Source organism: Argopecten irradians, chromosome 1 (assembly GCF_041381155.1).
Source record: "Argopecten irradians isolate NY chromosome 1, Ai_NY, whole genome shotgun sequence".
Classification (NCBI taxonomy): Eukaryota; Metazoa; Mollusca; class Bivalvia; order Pectinida; family Pectinidae; genus Argopecten; species Argopecten irradians.
Window position 1 is genome coordinate 13,170,743 of NC_091134.1, and position 16,650 is coordinate 13,187,392.

A 16,650-nucleotide genomic window follows, 5' to 3' on the forward strand; every position below is an offset into this window, starting at 1 on the left:
AAAATTATTGAAGTTCGACTCTTTAAACTATGATATATACTGTCTTATAATTTGGACAAGGAATCTTTAATAGAATCAATATCTTTTCTGATTGGCTGCTGATGACGGAATGATATCGCAGGCTTTTGATTGGTTAGTGTGGCCTGAGGGTACGCATCCCTTTTCTCGATCAGCAGCCATCTTTGATTTTCCTTTCAAGCACTATAACATCTGAAAAGTTTTCAACTCACCCTAAACCCACCCTTTTAAGTGGCAGTTATTGTTTTTGTTGACAGTGGCGTTTTTATGTGTCATCCCCACTTTGATTAATACATTTTGATAAGTTTCATTTTATATTTAATAATGATTGTGGTTACTAATATTTTCTTGATATTGTATATCATGTGGGTCTTTTTGGCGGTTTTTGGGTCTTTGTGGCGGTTTTTGGGTCAACCCCATTTAGGCTAACATAATTTTGATAAAATTTTATTCTTTAGTTGTAGTGATTTTGATTTTGTATTGATAATCGTCATTTCTTGTTTTAATCCACATGGTGGATCATTAACAATAGATTTAAATGTCACCCTTTTTGGGGTGGCCATTTCAATTTCATTTAGTTGTTGAGTTGTTCTTGATATGTGTGGAGGGGCATAAATAATGCTATGCATGGATGATAATGCCTTCAATATGCTTCGATTTTTTGTTAAATGTTTCAACACTCTACTAGCGAATTAATTCTTTTACTCTTTCAGAATAACGTTTCAGTTAAAGAACTTTTGAAAAAGATTTTTTTCCTATAAATTTTTTCAAAGTTGCAAAACATAAAACTCATGAAGATTTATCTAGTAATTAAATTACGGGCATATTGTACAACAACAGCATTTTGAATAAGAATGATACTAGTCAGGTGAGATACATATATTTCCGGCTTTTGCACTTAAATAATCTTGAAAACGACAGTTTTCTTTGTATTGATATTCCGACATTTGTGCCATATAATGATTTCGCATTTTCTGCAGGTAACTATTTATTCATTCTCGATATTCGATATCCAGGGGTTACTATTACTGTCGTTATATCCAACCCTGAAATATGTCATAACAAATCTATAGGCATTTTAGGAGGACAATACGGACCAATTTCAGGCCTACACTGTATAGAGGCTTTCATTGAAAACATTGACGTGAATGATACGCTTTTTTTACATCAAAGGAACAAACTCTCCGTATCATATATTTTTGAGCATAAAACCTTCAGGTTTATTATGACCAAGCTAAGGGATGGATAAAAACGTCAGTGAAAGTGATGAAATGATGAAATTTACTGGCACGAAAAAGTTTTACTTTACATAGTAATATGAATGGAAGTCTAACAAAGATCAATAAGTTTCGACAGCAAATGAGACAGGTAGTTTGATCATTTACAAACGAAATAAGTAACTTTACACTGTGGTTGACTGTGTGACTTTGAAAGTCGCTGTATCTGTAATCTTCACAAAGGCCGAAGCTGACCGGTGATGTGTCAGATTTGATCTCCTGAACTGTCTTCAGTTTTGCTATCACATATTCTAGGGGTGGATATGTCGACAGTACCAGTAACACCTGAATTATCGAGGGTGCTTTTCAACTGACAAAATATTCCTGATATGCATTTGTGTGTCGTTTGGCTCAATATTAAACAGCAATATAGAACTCTGTTGTTTGTGTTTTAATTAACAATAATATGTATGAAATATTCAAAAAGATGCGTTTATTCATTTTTGTGCTTGTGACCTGATTTATAATTTGGTAACTTGATAATTCAGTTGGTACATATCATAGATTACTCTTAAAACGACAATGTGTGGATTTATACCAAATATTGAGAGCTAAGGCACGATTTGTTACAATATATAAGAGTAACAAACTCGAAAAGTTTAAAATTATCCCCACATATTCAATATTATAAACTTTAGGTATTGGCATTGATTTCTTGCACTATATAAATGATCATTTACTAGTAACATCGATTATATTTCAGTTCATTTCATTTTAAAATATTTTATTAAATCATTCGATTAAATAGGGATTTGGCAGGAGGCTATGTCTATATAAGCTCTCTTACTGTGGATACAAACATGTATATCTCAAAATCATATAATTACGAATATATGTAATTTTCCAGACAATACTGAAATTAAATATCTATTTAGGATACACTTGTACGTTATACTATGATAACACTCCGATAATGAGCAGGTATAAAACAGCATTAAATATTACTTACCATAACTTTATTCATCCAAAGGGAAAATCAAAAACAAGTTTATGAACAACATACAAAGAGTATGCACACAGGCTGTGATCAGGGATTTATTTATATTTCAATATTTTAGATGCGCACACAAAACACTACAGCTTCTTCTTTATCTCCGTTTTCTTTATTCGTCTCCGTTACAAAAGAGTTCCAAACATATCGTAATAAATGCCGCATGGGACAATTTAGTAGGTCAATTAGTGACAGGAAGCAAACAACCACTTTTAACATCTTCATCCATTCCATATACACAACACACCATCAGTAATACGAATTTGGTATTTTTCCAGAAATCACTACTTTTATTAACAAAACTGGAAGAAAACACCTGTAAGAACGACGGAAAGAGGGAACGGTGTCTACAATCAGAATGCCATACAAAAACAAGATTCCTGTGTGTCAGATTGGTTAGGTCTCCTTTCAATGAATCAAGAATGCTACCGCATAAAATTGGGACTATATAGTAGAGTATAAATAAAACTAATGAACAAAACCCATGCTTCAATAAATGTTTAATAAGTATTTAAAAAACTACAGTCTTGACATTGAAAATATAAATAAACAAGTAAAATATACTAGAAAGTTATCAATCATAAGATCTTACCAAACATTAATGAGTCGGTTCCGTAATGGTACTTTGTATCATATCGTTATGTGTAGACATGCTGTATTAAAAGGCCAGATAATATACAAAATTTGTAAAACGCTTTTTCAAAGGGAATATGATCTAAATCTGTTATTTCAAATTGACGAAGCTATAGGCATATTTCCTACAAGACTTGTAGGGAACGTCTTTATTTGGAACACGGAAACGCTTGTAAGCACCGTGTCTAGTTCTTTTTTTTTATTAAAATTACTGTTATCACAAAGGTAATTCTATTTTCGTCATTTTGCATAAAGAAATAAAGATTGTAAATTAAGGAAAAACACAATGTCATGACTGTTTCCTTTATAAATAAGACTAAAACGATTTCTGTCTGAACAAAAATTCCGAAGTTATAAAGCTAAACACATGCGGGATAACACCAGGATTCCCTTATGTTTCAAAGACAATTCGAGAAAATAACTCTGTCTGGGAAGACAATTCTAGATGTATCCCTCCACAGAAGGTTATAGTTAGTTCATTATACAAAACGATGGTAAAATAAAACTATTGATCTGTTATATTCAACACTCTGTACGGCATATTCTTATGATTCCTCTTTTTGTTAAGTATGGCAGATTTGTCGTAAAAAAACAATATACATATTTGCTATTTTGACGGAAGTACCAAACGACGTCCACTTCCGATCACGTGCGGAACTTCGAATGGGTTATATCCTCTCACCTTCCAATATTATGCAATAAAGTTTAATCAATTAAATAAGAATCCTAATCTCAATTCTAACTCGTATAAGTTAATCTTGTAAACATACTTCAACACATACTATCCATGTTTGCCAGATTTGTCCAATTGACAGAAATATGTAGCAGTTCGTGTCATCTATCCAAAACGGTGCGTGTTTATTAAAAAGTTTACGAAATAAAAAGAATTAACAAAGAACATGATGTTTTCTGCCATAAAGGTTAAATGTGAAATTGAATGCAGACGATAACATTTAGACACTATCACATTAACAGCGATAGGTTCGTGTATACTACCAATTCTTCTACGAGCAAAATCGCTCCAATTCAAAACTTTTCGAATGTTACAGAAAAGTACAGAGCGTTGCTACACAACTATGGTATCAGTTTGTCTAGAATTCTGTATGACATATTTTTTACTTCATCAGGGTATGAAAGAAATTTTGTTTGCAAACTGTGTGAATCCGCGTAGCGGTTTCTCACAAAAGTAATAAGGTAATATAGTTTTATTCTCCATTTGTTTGCTTTTATACTTTCACTAACTAAAGTTAATCTAAAATCTGACAGACAACACAGATAAGTAACATTAGTAATGTACACAGTTTTATCACTAAACAATCAATATTTATTAACGGATGACATTTCTCTCTTTTTATATACATATGTATAAAATATCTCTATCAAAATCTCAAAAAAAATTCAAAATTAAAAAAAAAACATCCTAAATCCAACATCAAGAATCAATTATAATTTTTTATTAGTTTACTTTCAAATATTCTATCATATGTGATGCCATGATATAAGCCATTAAGATCATGGACAACATGTACTATACTGATGAGGACATTTCAAAAATACATATATCCAGTCTAGAGATTTATTTTATCAGTTCCTATCTTTTTTAAAGCAAGGTTGATAAAACTGTAACCGAACACGATAAACAAGTGTCAAAAATTTCTAGTTCCAGATGATACATTTCGGTAAAACTTCTTTCTATCAGGCATAACTAAAGATTATTTATACGGAAATATTTTTTTCTATAAAAATATGAATGATAATCATCTTAAGGTCATTGACATGCAAAAATCTCCATATGAAATAAACTGTACGGCCGATCTTCGATTACTGGAATTTTTTATAAACATGATATCTTAAGACTATCTAAGAACATATTCTATATATCGAAGTACGTACACACATAATTCAATTAACATCGATATAAAGATAACGTGTCATTTTAACATATATTGACATAAAAAGGTTGACAATGATATAAAGCCTATTTTATTTTATTTTTCGATCTGCGTGGGCCGTAACATCGTCATACAGATGTTTTTAACCTCCTCCGCCACCGTCGTTTCTCTCGAAGATCAAATAATCCTGAAAGAAAATTGACATTAGGATTTTTTCTTTTGGTAATAGTACTGATAATTTCTAATTGAACTCCATTTGTTATTGTGATACGATTATATCATTCTATGTAATAAGATTACAATAGTAACACAAGCATAGCGCAGGCCAACACATAACATAATGACAGTAAAAGAAAATTTAGTTTGTTATTTGAATCGTGAACAAATAAATCTTTATGAAGATTATGTTCTGCGAATAGTTTCAAAAGGTTTCTAAATATAAATGTCGTGATGCAGAACATAACATTTTCTACCAGTAATCATAAAGAGTATTTGACAACTGTCAGAACAAGTATGACGAAGATTTATGAAATAAAATTAAACAGAAATGAGTATATATTCACCAAGACAAAGACAGATCCGAATATGGAGAGTTTTCTCTGGACATCCATGCCGGGAGGATCTAGAAATAATAATATTAAGAAGAAAAACGTTGGTCGGGTTTTCTTTATAATTACACATGGATATATTTGTGATGTTTCTCAAATTCAGAGAACAGAGCATTTCAATTTCAATCTTATTTGTATATCTTCCTGTTTATGTCATTCTATCATGGTACTCATCTAAGTGATGAAAATAAATACCAAAATACTGTTTGCAAGTCCTTCAAATGATCCCAATGTACTTACAATGGCAACCAAACGTGTTGGCATAGGTACAACACCCTCTACCAATCCCATCCCAAATCTTCGTCACTTTGGCGTTTGCATCAGAACCACCAGGGTTGGTCAGCTAATTTTAAAAATCAGATACTTAATAATCAGGATTTTAGTTTTTACCTAATAGATTTTTCCATTTTACTATCTACAAAATATTTAATACCAAGACGAAACGTCCAAGACTCATTTATCTGACATGGAGGAATTTACTTATTGTCTTAAATCATATGGAATAGGTTAGTTGTTTAATTCATTGGTGATAATTCGTTGCAATGTATAAAATGCTATATCAGATCTTGAAAATAACATTAGATGCAAAAAATACATGTAGATAATTTTGATTCCCCGCGAAAAACAAGAACAAAATAGCGTTTGTGCTTGTCATTTATGAACACATACCGGGTACTCTAAATCGTCCGTACATCCGGGTCCTTGGCAAGGAATACAGGGTCCATTTATTTCATACATTTGTTGCCCAGATCCATCGAACACATGAAATTTCGGGAAACAGCAATAATACCTTATGATAGAAATTAACATGATATTAAAATATGATAGGAAAAAGGAACAAATACGCGCAGTCGTGTCCCGACAGCGTCAAATAGAATTACGAATAACATAAAAACCGTCAGTGTCAATAATATGTAATAGTCTAAGAGTGGTGATAATGGAATTCATCTTACCCGAAACTTTCAGTGTATATCCGTGACGAATAGTAGCCATCCTTAAATTTTCCCTACTTGCTACAAAAACCTCAATTACTAAACTTTTATTTAATGCAAGAACGTAGCTACATGTTACATTTTTATTTCGCCAAAAAGAAGATTGTGTTTATTTATTTTATACGTGTAATCTTGTAACTAGTTCTGTAAGGGAATTAAGATATATTTTGCTCAAATATATTTGATATATACACCACCACTTACATTTGGCGCGAACGCGAAATGTTATGACCTACAGGACTATCCGTGAACATTTCAATGGCGCAACAGTCGGCACTAGCACAACAACTTCCGCCCGCGCAGCATTTGAAGTCTTTCCGGACTTGTGCAATCTCCTGAAACCGGAAGATCAATATTGGTAGAAAATGAGTTTGCTTTGAGAGTATAATATTATAAATGGTTGCTTTTCTCTTTGAATTTAAGAACTGACAGCCCTGACTGAGTATATATCATATACTGGAAAGAAGCAATAATTGCATTATAACAGTTATATAGCAGCCACTCATATAACGTTTGCTTTGGTGTAAGAAGTTCCTTTTGCATCTCTCAATATCATATATAGCTATCCCATAATTATATCCTACCTGACCCGACATATCTGTGACGTGGAGCACGAGACCTCTTTGTACCGGCATGCAACATTGTCTCTCACACGTATCAGATTCTGCAAAAAACACGAGTAAAACATGCAAAGATTTTCTCCTATATTCTGACCCCAGTAAGAGGAAACTTTTTTGATGGACTACAATTGTAATTGGAAACTGGTTGTCCCTCATCTTTTGGTGTGGTAATCAGTCGATATGGTATCAATACAAAATGTTGATTCAGCAGTGTTCATATTCAGAATATAATAAAGTAAATCACCCTACTATTTATCTATGTTTGTGTTGTTTGCAATACAGATTTGCTTTCACAATCAACATGCAATCGAAGTTAGTTTTGACGGGGAAAAGGTTATTTTTGTTTCCTATTTAGCAAAATTTCTATCATTACCTTCTTGGACCCTCATGAACGCTCGATCATTTTCGTCACACACTTCATATCGGTTTGCCACCTCCCATGGAGTCAGCACTGAAATGTTCAGCATATTTTTTACTCAATTTATATTCTAGTTGATTTAATGTATATCATGCATTTACTTTCATGAGAGTATACCTTATAGAATTGGTCCACTAACTGCAAACCAAATGAGTTTCATATGCAATCACGTTTAGCGTATTTAGTATTAAACATTCATTTTCTAAGTCTGTCAGTAACTTGTTCTATATTTAAAACAATGATAGATATTCGGATATTCAGGTTATTGCTCGGAAGTTTAATCTGAAAATCGTATACAATATTTACCTTTCACAAAGTAAGTTTCTATTAAGCGGACAAAAACAATGCTTAGAAATATTGCTTCATGTGTGAAAAAAATATCTCATTCAATATAATAAATCCATATAATATTTTTTCTTCATTTTTTAACAATATTTTACACAAATGAAACACGTATGTGCTATAAAGAGTATTAAAAAACATTTTCAGAAGCATATTGTGAACTTAATACATAAAAGTCACACTACGACCACTTATACATACATTCCGCTATGTCAACCTTCTGCCGGATCTTAATGAAGTTCAAACTTGCCAAATACTCCAACGCCCCCGTAGCTCCCATGGGATTTTGACTAAAACCTATAAGGTAAGTTTCCAATAAGGAGACTGTAAGATATATGTATTTAAAACAAAGACAATTAATTTGTTTTTGTGTAAATGTCCGATCAGGTGTGTCATTACTTTACGTGTGAATCAATTAAATTTTATCATTTTGTTCATCTAAGAGTAGAGGGATTGGAGGTAAAAATGTTGTATATGAAATTTTTACAAAATAGGGTCGGTATTTGGATTTGTCAAAATAAGGTAATACAATGTACACGTAATTAAAAGAGGCGGCTTTTAACATGAATCTTCTAATTTGAGCAATTTCGTTGCGGTCTACCAATTACGAAATCATTCAACTTTATTTTTATATTAAGGACAAGAATAGATTGGAGATTAGAAAGCATCGCTAAGACATTATTCAAATAAATAGAAAATACGTGCCAACTGGTTGCTGCTTCACAACTCCGGCCATCTTGGCCCTTTGTCAGCCAGAAATCTGAAAACATAAAATACATGTACATAAGCATTGAAAATAATCTTAGATGTGCATTAACTTAGTCCAGGTATGGTGATTTCAGAGCGTGCCAGGTTTGTGAGTTTGGGGTAAAGCCGGAGTAACCAGAAATAAACCACCGTTTGAGGTCATTACCTATATTACTGTATATTGTAATGACTACTTGCCAATAGATAATTGAACCGATCTTTGCTGGATACTTTACACTGATAGTGGATAGCATAAAACGTGCCCTCGGTTTGGTGTTTAGTTACCAGACGGTCCGAAGCCAAGGTTGGGAAAGGGAGACGGGGTGAAATATCTTAAATGTCTCAAATAGAAATTAAATAGTGATCTAAATCTTGACTTTAAACAACCAACCAACTAGTTTGTGATATTTCCGCTAAACAATTTAACGAACTATGAACGACATTTAAAGTCTTGTGTATTAAAATGTACATTTGTAATCGATGGCGCTTATCAGGTAATCGATGGCGCTTGATATCTCTGTGTACACATCATTAACGTACCATGCTCGAACGGCGTAATGACCAACTTGTTCGTAGTGCTGAGAAGGGTTCGGAGTTGGTATATATATATATATATATATTGTTATAATTGTTTTACGCACATAATGGGAATATAAGAAGAGATACGACAATCGATGGCATGCTCTTAAACATTCAATCGAAATGACAAAATAATGTATGTTGTCAGACTGCTGTTTATAATATAAAGTAAATAATTACTTCAAGATCATTTCGTATATTGATATAAACCAGACAAGCCTGTTTTCAAAAGTATCAGTATACATATAAAACGCTTCGCCTCGCAATCAATATGTGGAAACAATTTCGAAATACCACATCACGTATTGATGACGTGACTGCTCAACTAACGTAAATGAACTTGTTATGCCATGTTTTTTTGTGTATTTATTTTATTAATAGAATATCCTATTGTGAAAAGAAAAGTATATTGTTAGTTTCATAACACAAGGTTATTTGATAATACCATTACAATGTGTTAGTACTATCTTTAAATATCGCTTAGTAAATCATGCCCATTGTTGCTTCTTAATCCTGATTTCACTGTGAATGGCGATACCCACAACTCTATCAAAAAACATGTAAGCTTGTAATCGTCTATGAAATGTAGGAAGTGGTAACCTACACCATTTTTTCGACGAATTGAAAATATGCGTATAATTCAACGGATCACATAACATTATATAGACCTATATTGAGTCATACGTTTTGATCGTTATTAATATTATCCTGCTGTATTGTAGTGAAAAAAAAGTGGAATACCGTTACAAAATCAAATATGTTGCGATTGAGTGAGTTTTGACTGATGTAAATGTGTTCCCTAAAGATAAATTAGATCTACATGATTTCATGGTAAGGATACCATTGACCTGCTACCACATTGACATAATGTTTTTTTTTCTCGACTGAGAAATTGCTTAATATTATATGACTCGAATGTAACTCCTTAAACTTTCACCTGGACAGAAAGAATCCTGATAATTGGCCGCTATGTCCGTCCATTGCGGATAATTTTGAAATGTAATTTTGTAATTCAGAAATTGTACTGCCTCCCGCTAACTGTTCTCATCTCACTTGACATGTCAAGTTAGTGTTTAATTGTTATTGTTTCTTAATAAAACTTTTATTTGCATGACCGAAATGTTGAAATGGTTTTAGTCGCTGAAATGTTTATTTTTACAAAAAGTAATAACTGATCAGTAGTGTAGCGTTTATCTTTTATTTATCTATTCCAACCATTCACTCGGAACTCTGGAATAACCATTACGTATCACAAACATTTTTACTATTTCCTCATTTCCTTTCAGTATTATTATATTACTTTTATTATTATCCTGCAATAATTAAAGTTATAGCCTATATGAAAAGACTACTCATGCATTGACGCTTTGGTGTAATATCCGTTGAGAAGGATTATGTATAGGTAAACTAAAACCTACTTCCATATCATCACATTCATGTTAAATTTTCATGTATTCTACATGTCTCTATTTTTATGAATACAATTTATGTAATTTAAACAAAGGATGAAACTTTTCTTTCATGTCATAGCTCTTGTCTTGAACATTTGCCAAATACTATATATAGTGCCGAGTATCACGCAAAGAACCTATTTACGGTCTCATCCGATTAAGATTTGTTGTGCGATTATCAGAATATGGTTTGATCCAACAATGCTTGAAGCATATACCTGTCGTGAAATGATCCTAAGATTCTAATTCAGTCTCTTATATGTTGTGATATATATGAACAAATCTGGTTGGATGAGAACGTAACATTCGACAGCTCGGGGAACGAAAGCCGAATATCATAAAACATTTACCAGTTTCCCATTGCAATTTGTTTACCATAATAGCACACAGGTATACTGTGCAGACGATCGATACACGCGTAATGGACTTGGTCAAACCAAACGACAGTCTCTAAAGCTGGTATTGACAAATAATCCCTTGTTGTGAACGATATAATCTCCAGGTATATCGACATTTTGTATAGAATTATATACACTGGTGACCTAGGTGTTGTCTGACGTCAAACATTCGATAGATATATATGGCTTGCATCTATCAAAGTAAATTTCAATCAACCTCTAGAAAATGATAGTTAATGACCTGAAAATGGCTGCTGTTCTCAATATATAGGAAACACGAAGCGTTTGAGGAATTGGGTCACATATCAATAATATTTATAGCAACAACAGATCATGAACTTAACTAAAGCTATCCTAGCTGTGGTTATTTTTTTTGTTTCTATAGAAAACTGATTGATAATATTTTACAAGTCTACGGCCACATTATATCATCCCTTCTGATAACCGTATCACTCCATGTACCAGGTGAACTCAAGCGCATATATATAATTACTTACCTGTCCATAGAGCATATACATATATACATTAAATGATTGGAAGTTCATACAAACAATAGATAAAGATGTGATTCAGGTCACCAGAAATCCATTTCACCTGATGTATTACTGTTTCCAAGATGGCAGCAGCTATACCAATGAAGATAAAAGCTATGCTTACCCTCACTAAACAGTAATATGCAGCAGTTCACCTCCGGCCACAATCCACCCGTTCAGTGTTAACAGGCTATTTATAACGTCCAAGTAGGACTGTTTCACAATGCAATTGATACCTGGGCATGAGGGCTATACATGTATAATAAACATAAGAGGGGCACCAACGGGGTTAGCAGAGGTGAACATTTTAGAAAATAAATTATTAGCACTCATGTATGTATTATTCTATATGAATACTAGAACCGTGTATTCTATTCAATCTTTCAGTTTTGTTATACATGTATACCCGATATATACCCCATTTCAGCTTACTTTAAATTAAGCAAATATCGTCTCAATTACACCCTCATTTCATTATCTGTACAAAATTGAAATTGCGCAATACTCATTAAAAAACTAAACTACATAATAAAATATTGAGCAACATTCAGTTCGTACATTTTCAGATATAATTCATATGCTATATATGTCTTTTGTTTTATGCTCATAGTTATGTTCATGATAGAAGCAGAGAGAAAAACTTAATGTCACATTTTCTCCAACAAATAACGAAATTAGTTTCATTTGTTGCAAATAAATGTTTCCGGATGTGAATCATCGTAAGGTTTTAATCGCGTCACTTTTTGTCGGTAATGAACCTCAATCACTGGTTGTGTCAATTCCGTTTATAATTCTGAATACTTGTAAAGCATCAGAACCAAGCTTTTCAAAAAGTGATAAGCTTATCCAGTTGATTGGTGAAATTTTCAATTATTATTTGTTGCAAAATCTGTGATTATGTCTGCTCTAAAATGTGCATGAATATATATAATGGAATAACTCATAATTTCCTAACATTTTGTTAGGTTTGGTGGTCAAGAAATTATTTTATTTTGATTTGAAAATTGCCGTTAAATTTAGACTAGCTTAATGATCTTTTGAATAACTGGGTCCTAGGTCTTTTGTGTCTCTATGTATAGTAATCTGCGTTGACGTAATCGTTTGGAATAGGGCAAGTCAAAAGATCCTTCACGAGGTTGGTGGTTTCGTCGAATATATTTCAGTCGCTGAATATCCTTCCGCAGCAGTGTAACATATTCAGAGATGTGGTAATACAGAAGCTGATAACTTAAAGGTCCTAGAAACTATAGACCTTATGATAAGGCTTTAATTTCCTATCAGCAGCCAAGATATTTTTTTTAATTTCTTTCATACCCCGATGAAGTTAAAAATAGTAATATCAATGCTTAAATAATTACATTTAGATACTATGGTGGCAAGGGAAGGACATATAAAATTTTAAAAAAATGTGTCCAAACGCAATGATTACTTCAGGTGATATAGTATATTGTTACAATATCATTATATATATTTAGTTAATACATTCATTGAAGTCTATGGGGGTATTCCGAATTTGCATATTACAGAGATATCTGCACTTGCGGGTAGGCATTGATTGTGACGTCATGTGTTTGTGAGCGTAACGTGATATGTTTCAGAGAAAACGACGTGAATTGCGCTCACAAAATAATGACGTAACAATCGATAACTACCCGCAAGGGAGCTAACTCTGTAATATGCAAAGACGGAATAACTGATACCAACGTCGTGACCATTATGACGTCACTAATGAGACATGGCAACGTCAACTGATCACCATCAAAATGGCTGTTCCATTTTGTGGAGTATGTCGTCGATGTTAAAAGGGTTTTCTGGTCTAATTTGAGCAATGTAATTGCAGACCCCTCTAAATGAGTTCATAATGTTAATATAAGCATATATTTTTAGTTTGTACTGACATGTACTCAATAACCATGCTTTCTAGTATTATCATGATCAGTGTATAATGATAGCACAACACGCGTGGCGATTCTGTTGTTACGTGAATAGCCAATGGCGTAGCATTGCGGTGGGAAATGTGGGCTCATGACCTCACTTTTGGTGGGAAGATATGAATGACTCAAATACAACCAGCTGTTCAATCAAATTCGTTGAAGATGACAAGAGAGGGTTACATTATTTACACTTGCTCCATTATCATTATACCCCCATGACGTCAACAAAATAAAGATCTATTCCTTAATAAACTGTCTTTCGACTGGAATTGATGGTTTATATAGATGCTTAAGCTTTGCAGACAATAATCTTATAATGCGCGCTAAGATCGTCTACAAAGCTCTGCCATCTATATAGATAATATAATATGTAGGAAGATGCATTACAGCGCCATGGCAAACGTGTTCGCGATTTTCGAAGATGGTCGACATCCTTTGAGAGAGCATCGCTTAGTATAAAACATTATGTGAACAAATATAAAGGTTGTGCACTTACCTAGTATTGTGTGGTGTTACCTTTTGATTTCCTACCTTTGATAATGTTTGTCCGGCGAGGTATAGAGTTCAGTTTGAGGAAAGATTATGGCAGCACTGGCGACAACAATACATATGTTACAAAACTCCATCTTCTGCAGTACAGACTAGAACACCACAGACTTATTTGTATGTGTAAAATGGTAGGGAGACTTACGATAAAGACATTGGCATTTGAAGTATTCAATGTGTAAAACATATAAGTCAATATTTAAAAAAACAACGATAATCAAAATTATTAATATTTTAGCAGCAATACTCAAATACCACAGCAAGTCTAATTGTGTGAGACATATTGCTCTGTACTCAGCGTTAATACGGACGTTTTAATCGAAAGGCCGCTTACATGACATGGCTCAGTACAAAAGGGTTGATTGGTCTATTAGCCTATACAATGTATCATTTAAATGTCTAATGGCATTGTAATTGCAATTGCAATTCATGCTTGATATCACATTTAAAATATTGAAAATTTGGAATAAACATAATAACACCCAATTTGCATTATTTTTACTGCTAAACAACTTTCCTTCGTATGCGTTTTACTTTCGCTAAAATTATGATTCACGTTAAGGATTAATCCGCAAATTAATTCATGTATCTACATCACTTAAATTAAGCAGATTAATAAAAAATGCATGGCATTGCGATATCAATAAAGCATTTGTTTCAAACATGGAAATTGTATGGCATTGATATTTCTAAAAATAGGTGATCAAATATGTTACACTGATCCATGGTCTTCATTTCATAAATGAAAGGTGGTGAAATATGCTAATCTATTAACTTCGTACATCTGAAACGGGCGTATGCACTTAATTATATCTAAGCTGTTCTTTGCTGTAGACAGTATGAATTATAAGTCGTGTGCAAAAATGTTTGTTTACTATGTAGAGACACAGTTAAGTTAAGCATTCCGAAATTATATTTTCAAAAGTATTAATGTTCCCTTATACTTTCTCGAAAATTAGTATTCCTTCGGTATCTATACAAATAAGAAGCGATATCTTGTATGTGCATATCTAAGTAACAGATCCATGATTATTTGTAAACAGCCGTATATATTAAACTGTGCAGACGCAGATGTTACCTCCGTTTATTTTAAAATTAACAATTTTTAGGGAAAATGCTCATTATGTACGAATCAATATGGATTAAATATCTAGAAAATAAAACCAAAATATGAATTTATCGTCGTTAGTTTGTCTTGTTCTCTGTGCATGATGTATGACGGATACCAAGCTGTCAATCAAATAACACGTGACACATTTTGTCTTGTGTATGCTAGTATGTTTGCAACGACATTGCATAGGTATATGTGTGTTTGTAAGCACGAGGCATACTGACTGGCGATCAGTCAACTAGAAATAGAGAGAGTCATAATATTTCAGTACCTCATTTGGCTATACAAGGTAAGTTTAATGTGCTTAGAAATAACTCAAGCAGATACGAGAATATCTACCTATACAATATAGAATCTTGGTAATATTTGACATGCTGACATTTTGTTCTGAAAAGATATCTTTTCATATCATTTCATTTTGTGATCGTATTAATTACGCTTAGCATTTCACTAAAGGTAGGATATGTAATATTACAACATCATTGTTTTCGCGCAAATCTATGCCTTTGTTTGGATTTCTCATATCGCAAGGCATACATGTACACGAGAAGTTGTACAATTGTAAAAAAGCACTTTATTTGCGCGCTTTAGTTGTCTTCTCGAAAAGATTGTAAATTAATGACGGTGATCTAGGACAATGATACTTCTACGAAAATAATCGACCGAATTATTTTGAAGAAAAATATTTGCATGTAGCGTAGGATTTTGTGTTTAACCTCAAAACGTTAAAGAGTCGGTAGTTATCAATAGTGGAACTGTATAAATTTAAAAGTTATCATTACGATTACGACAAAGGAGTAAATGGTACATTTATCGATCCAATCATCCAGGATAGCTTTGCATTAACTCCTCGTCAGACTTCACTGGGTCAACACAATTATGGGTAAAATTTGAACATCATTTTGAGAAAGCACGTTGACTTAACTGTAAAGCAGGCAAATTACAGAATTTGAAATAACAATAGAGGATCTTGACGCCCACCAAAGAATGATCAACGTCTCACAATTGAAAGTAGAATCTTATCTCTGCTTTTCAAACTTTTATTACATTTTATTACATATGAAATTTGAGAAAGATCCTTTCAGTACTTTCTGAGATATATAACACTAAAAAACTTCAATTATCAAAATCCAGGATGATGGCCAGCTTGCTGACCGATCGATCCCAAAATGCAATATGCACAACTAGACCCCTAAGGAAAAACCTACACATGAAATTTGAGACAGATCACTTCATTACTTTCTGAGAAATAGCGGTAACAAACTTTAACTACCAAAATCCAAGATGGCTGCCTGGAAACCGTCTTGTTGACTGATTGTTCCCAAAATGCAATACGCAAAACTAGGGTCCTAGGGAAACCTACATGTGAAATTTGAGAGAGATCCTTTCAGTACTTTCTGCGAAATAGCGGTAACAAGCTTTAACTATCAAAATCCAAGATGGCGGCCTGGCGGCTATCTAGTCGACCGATCGGTCCCAAAATGTAATATGTAAAACTAGGGCCCTAGGAAAACCTACACATGGAATTTGAGAAAGATCCCCTTAGCCCTTTCTGGGAAA

At 33.1% G+C, this 16,650-nt stretch overlaps 1 protein-coding gene across 2 annotated transcripts; it reads right to left on the reverse strand.

The window, feature by feature from the left end:
* Window positions 1–2,769: 2,769 nt before the first annotated feature.
* On the reverse strand, window positions 2,770–11,755 carry LOC138318170 (phospholipid scramblase 1-like). Of its 2 annotated transcripts, none has more exons than XM_069260331.1 (10): window positions 11,624–11,755; window positions 8,497–8,551; window positions 7,993–8,088; window positions 7,405–7,482; window positions 6,996–7,075; window positions 6,616–6,746; window positions 6,089–6,209; window positions 5,660–5,762; window positions 5,375–5,433; window positions 2,770–4,998 (listed from the first exon to the last, which is right to left on the reverse strand). In XM_069260331.1, the coding sequence occupies exons 2-10, from the start codon at window positions 8,525–8,527 to the stop codon at window positions 4,954–4,956; spliced, it is 744 nt and encodes a 247-aa protein (XP_069116432.1). In that variant the 5' UTR covers window positions 8,528–8,551; window positions 11,624–11,755; the 3' UTR covers window positions 2,770–4,953. The 2 variants fall into 2 exon arrangements, with proteins under 2 accessions (XP_069116432.1, XP_069116440.1); XM_069260339.1 differs by having other exon boundaries at window positions 11,561–11,705.
* Window positions 11,756–16,650: the final 4,895 nt, after the last annotated feature.

Coding starts and splice junctions, on each gene's coding strand:
- LOC138318170 (XM_069260331.1), bottom strand. CDS start 8,527: ATGGCCGGAGTTGTGAAGCAGCAACCAGTTG. Junction 6,747..6,995: donor TCACAGATATGTCGGGTCAG/GTAGGATATAAT, acceptor TTCCGGTTTCAG/GAGATTGCACAAGTCCGGAA. Junction 5,763..6,088: donor CGGACGATTTAGAGTACCCG/GTATGTGTTCAT, acceptor TTTTAAAATTAG/CTGACCAACCCTGGTGGTTC.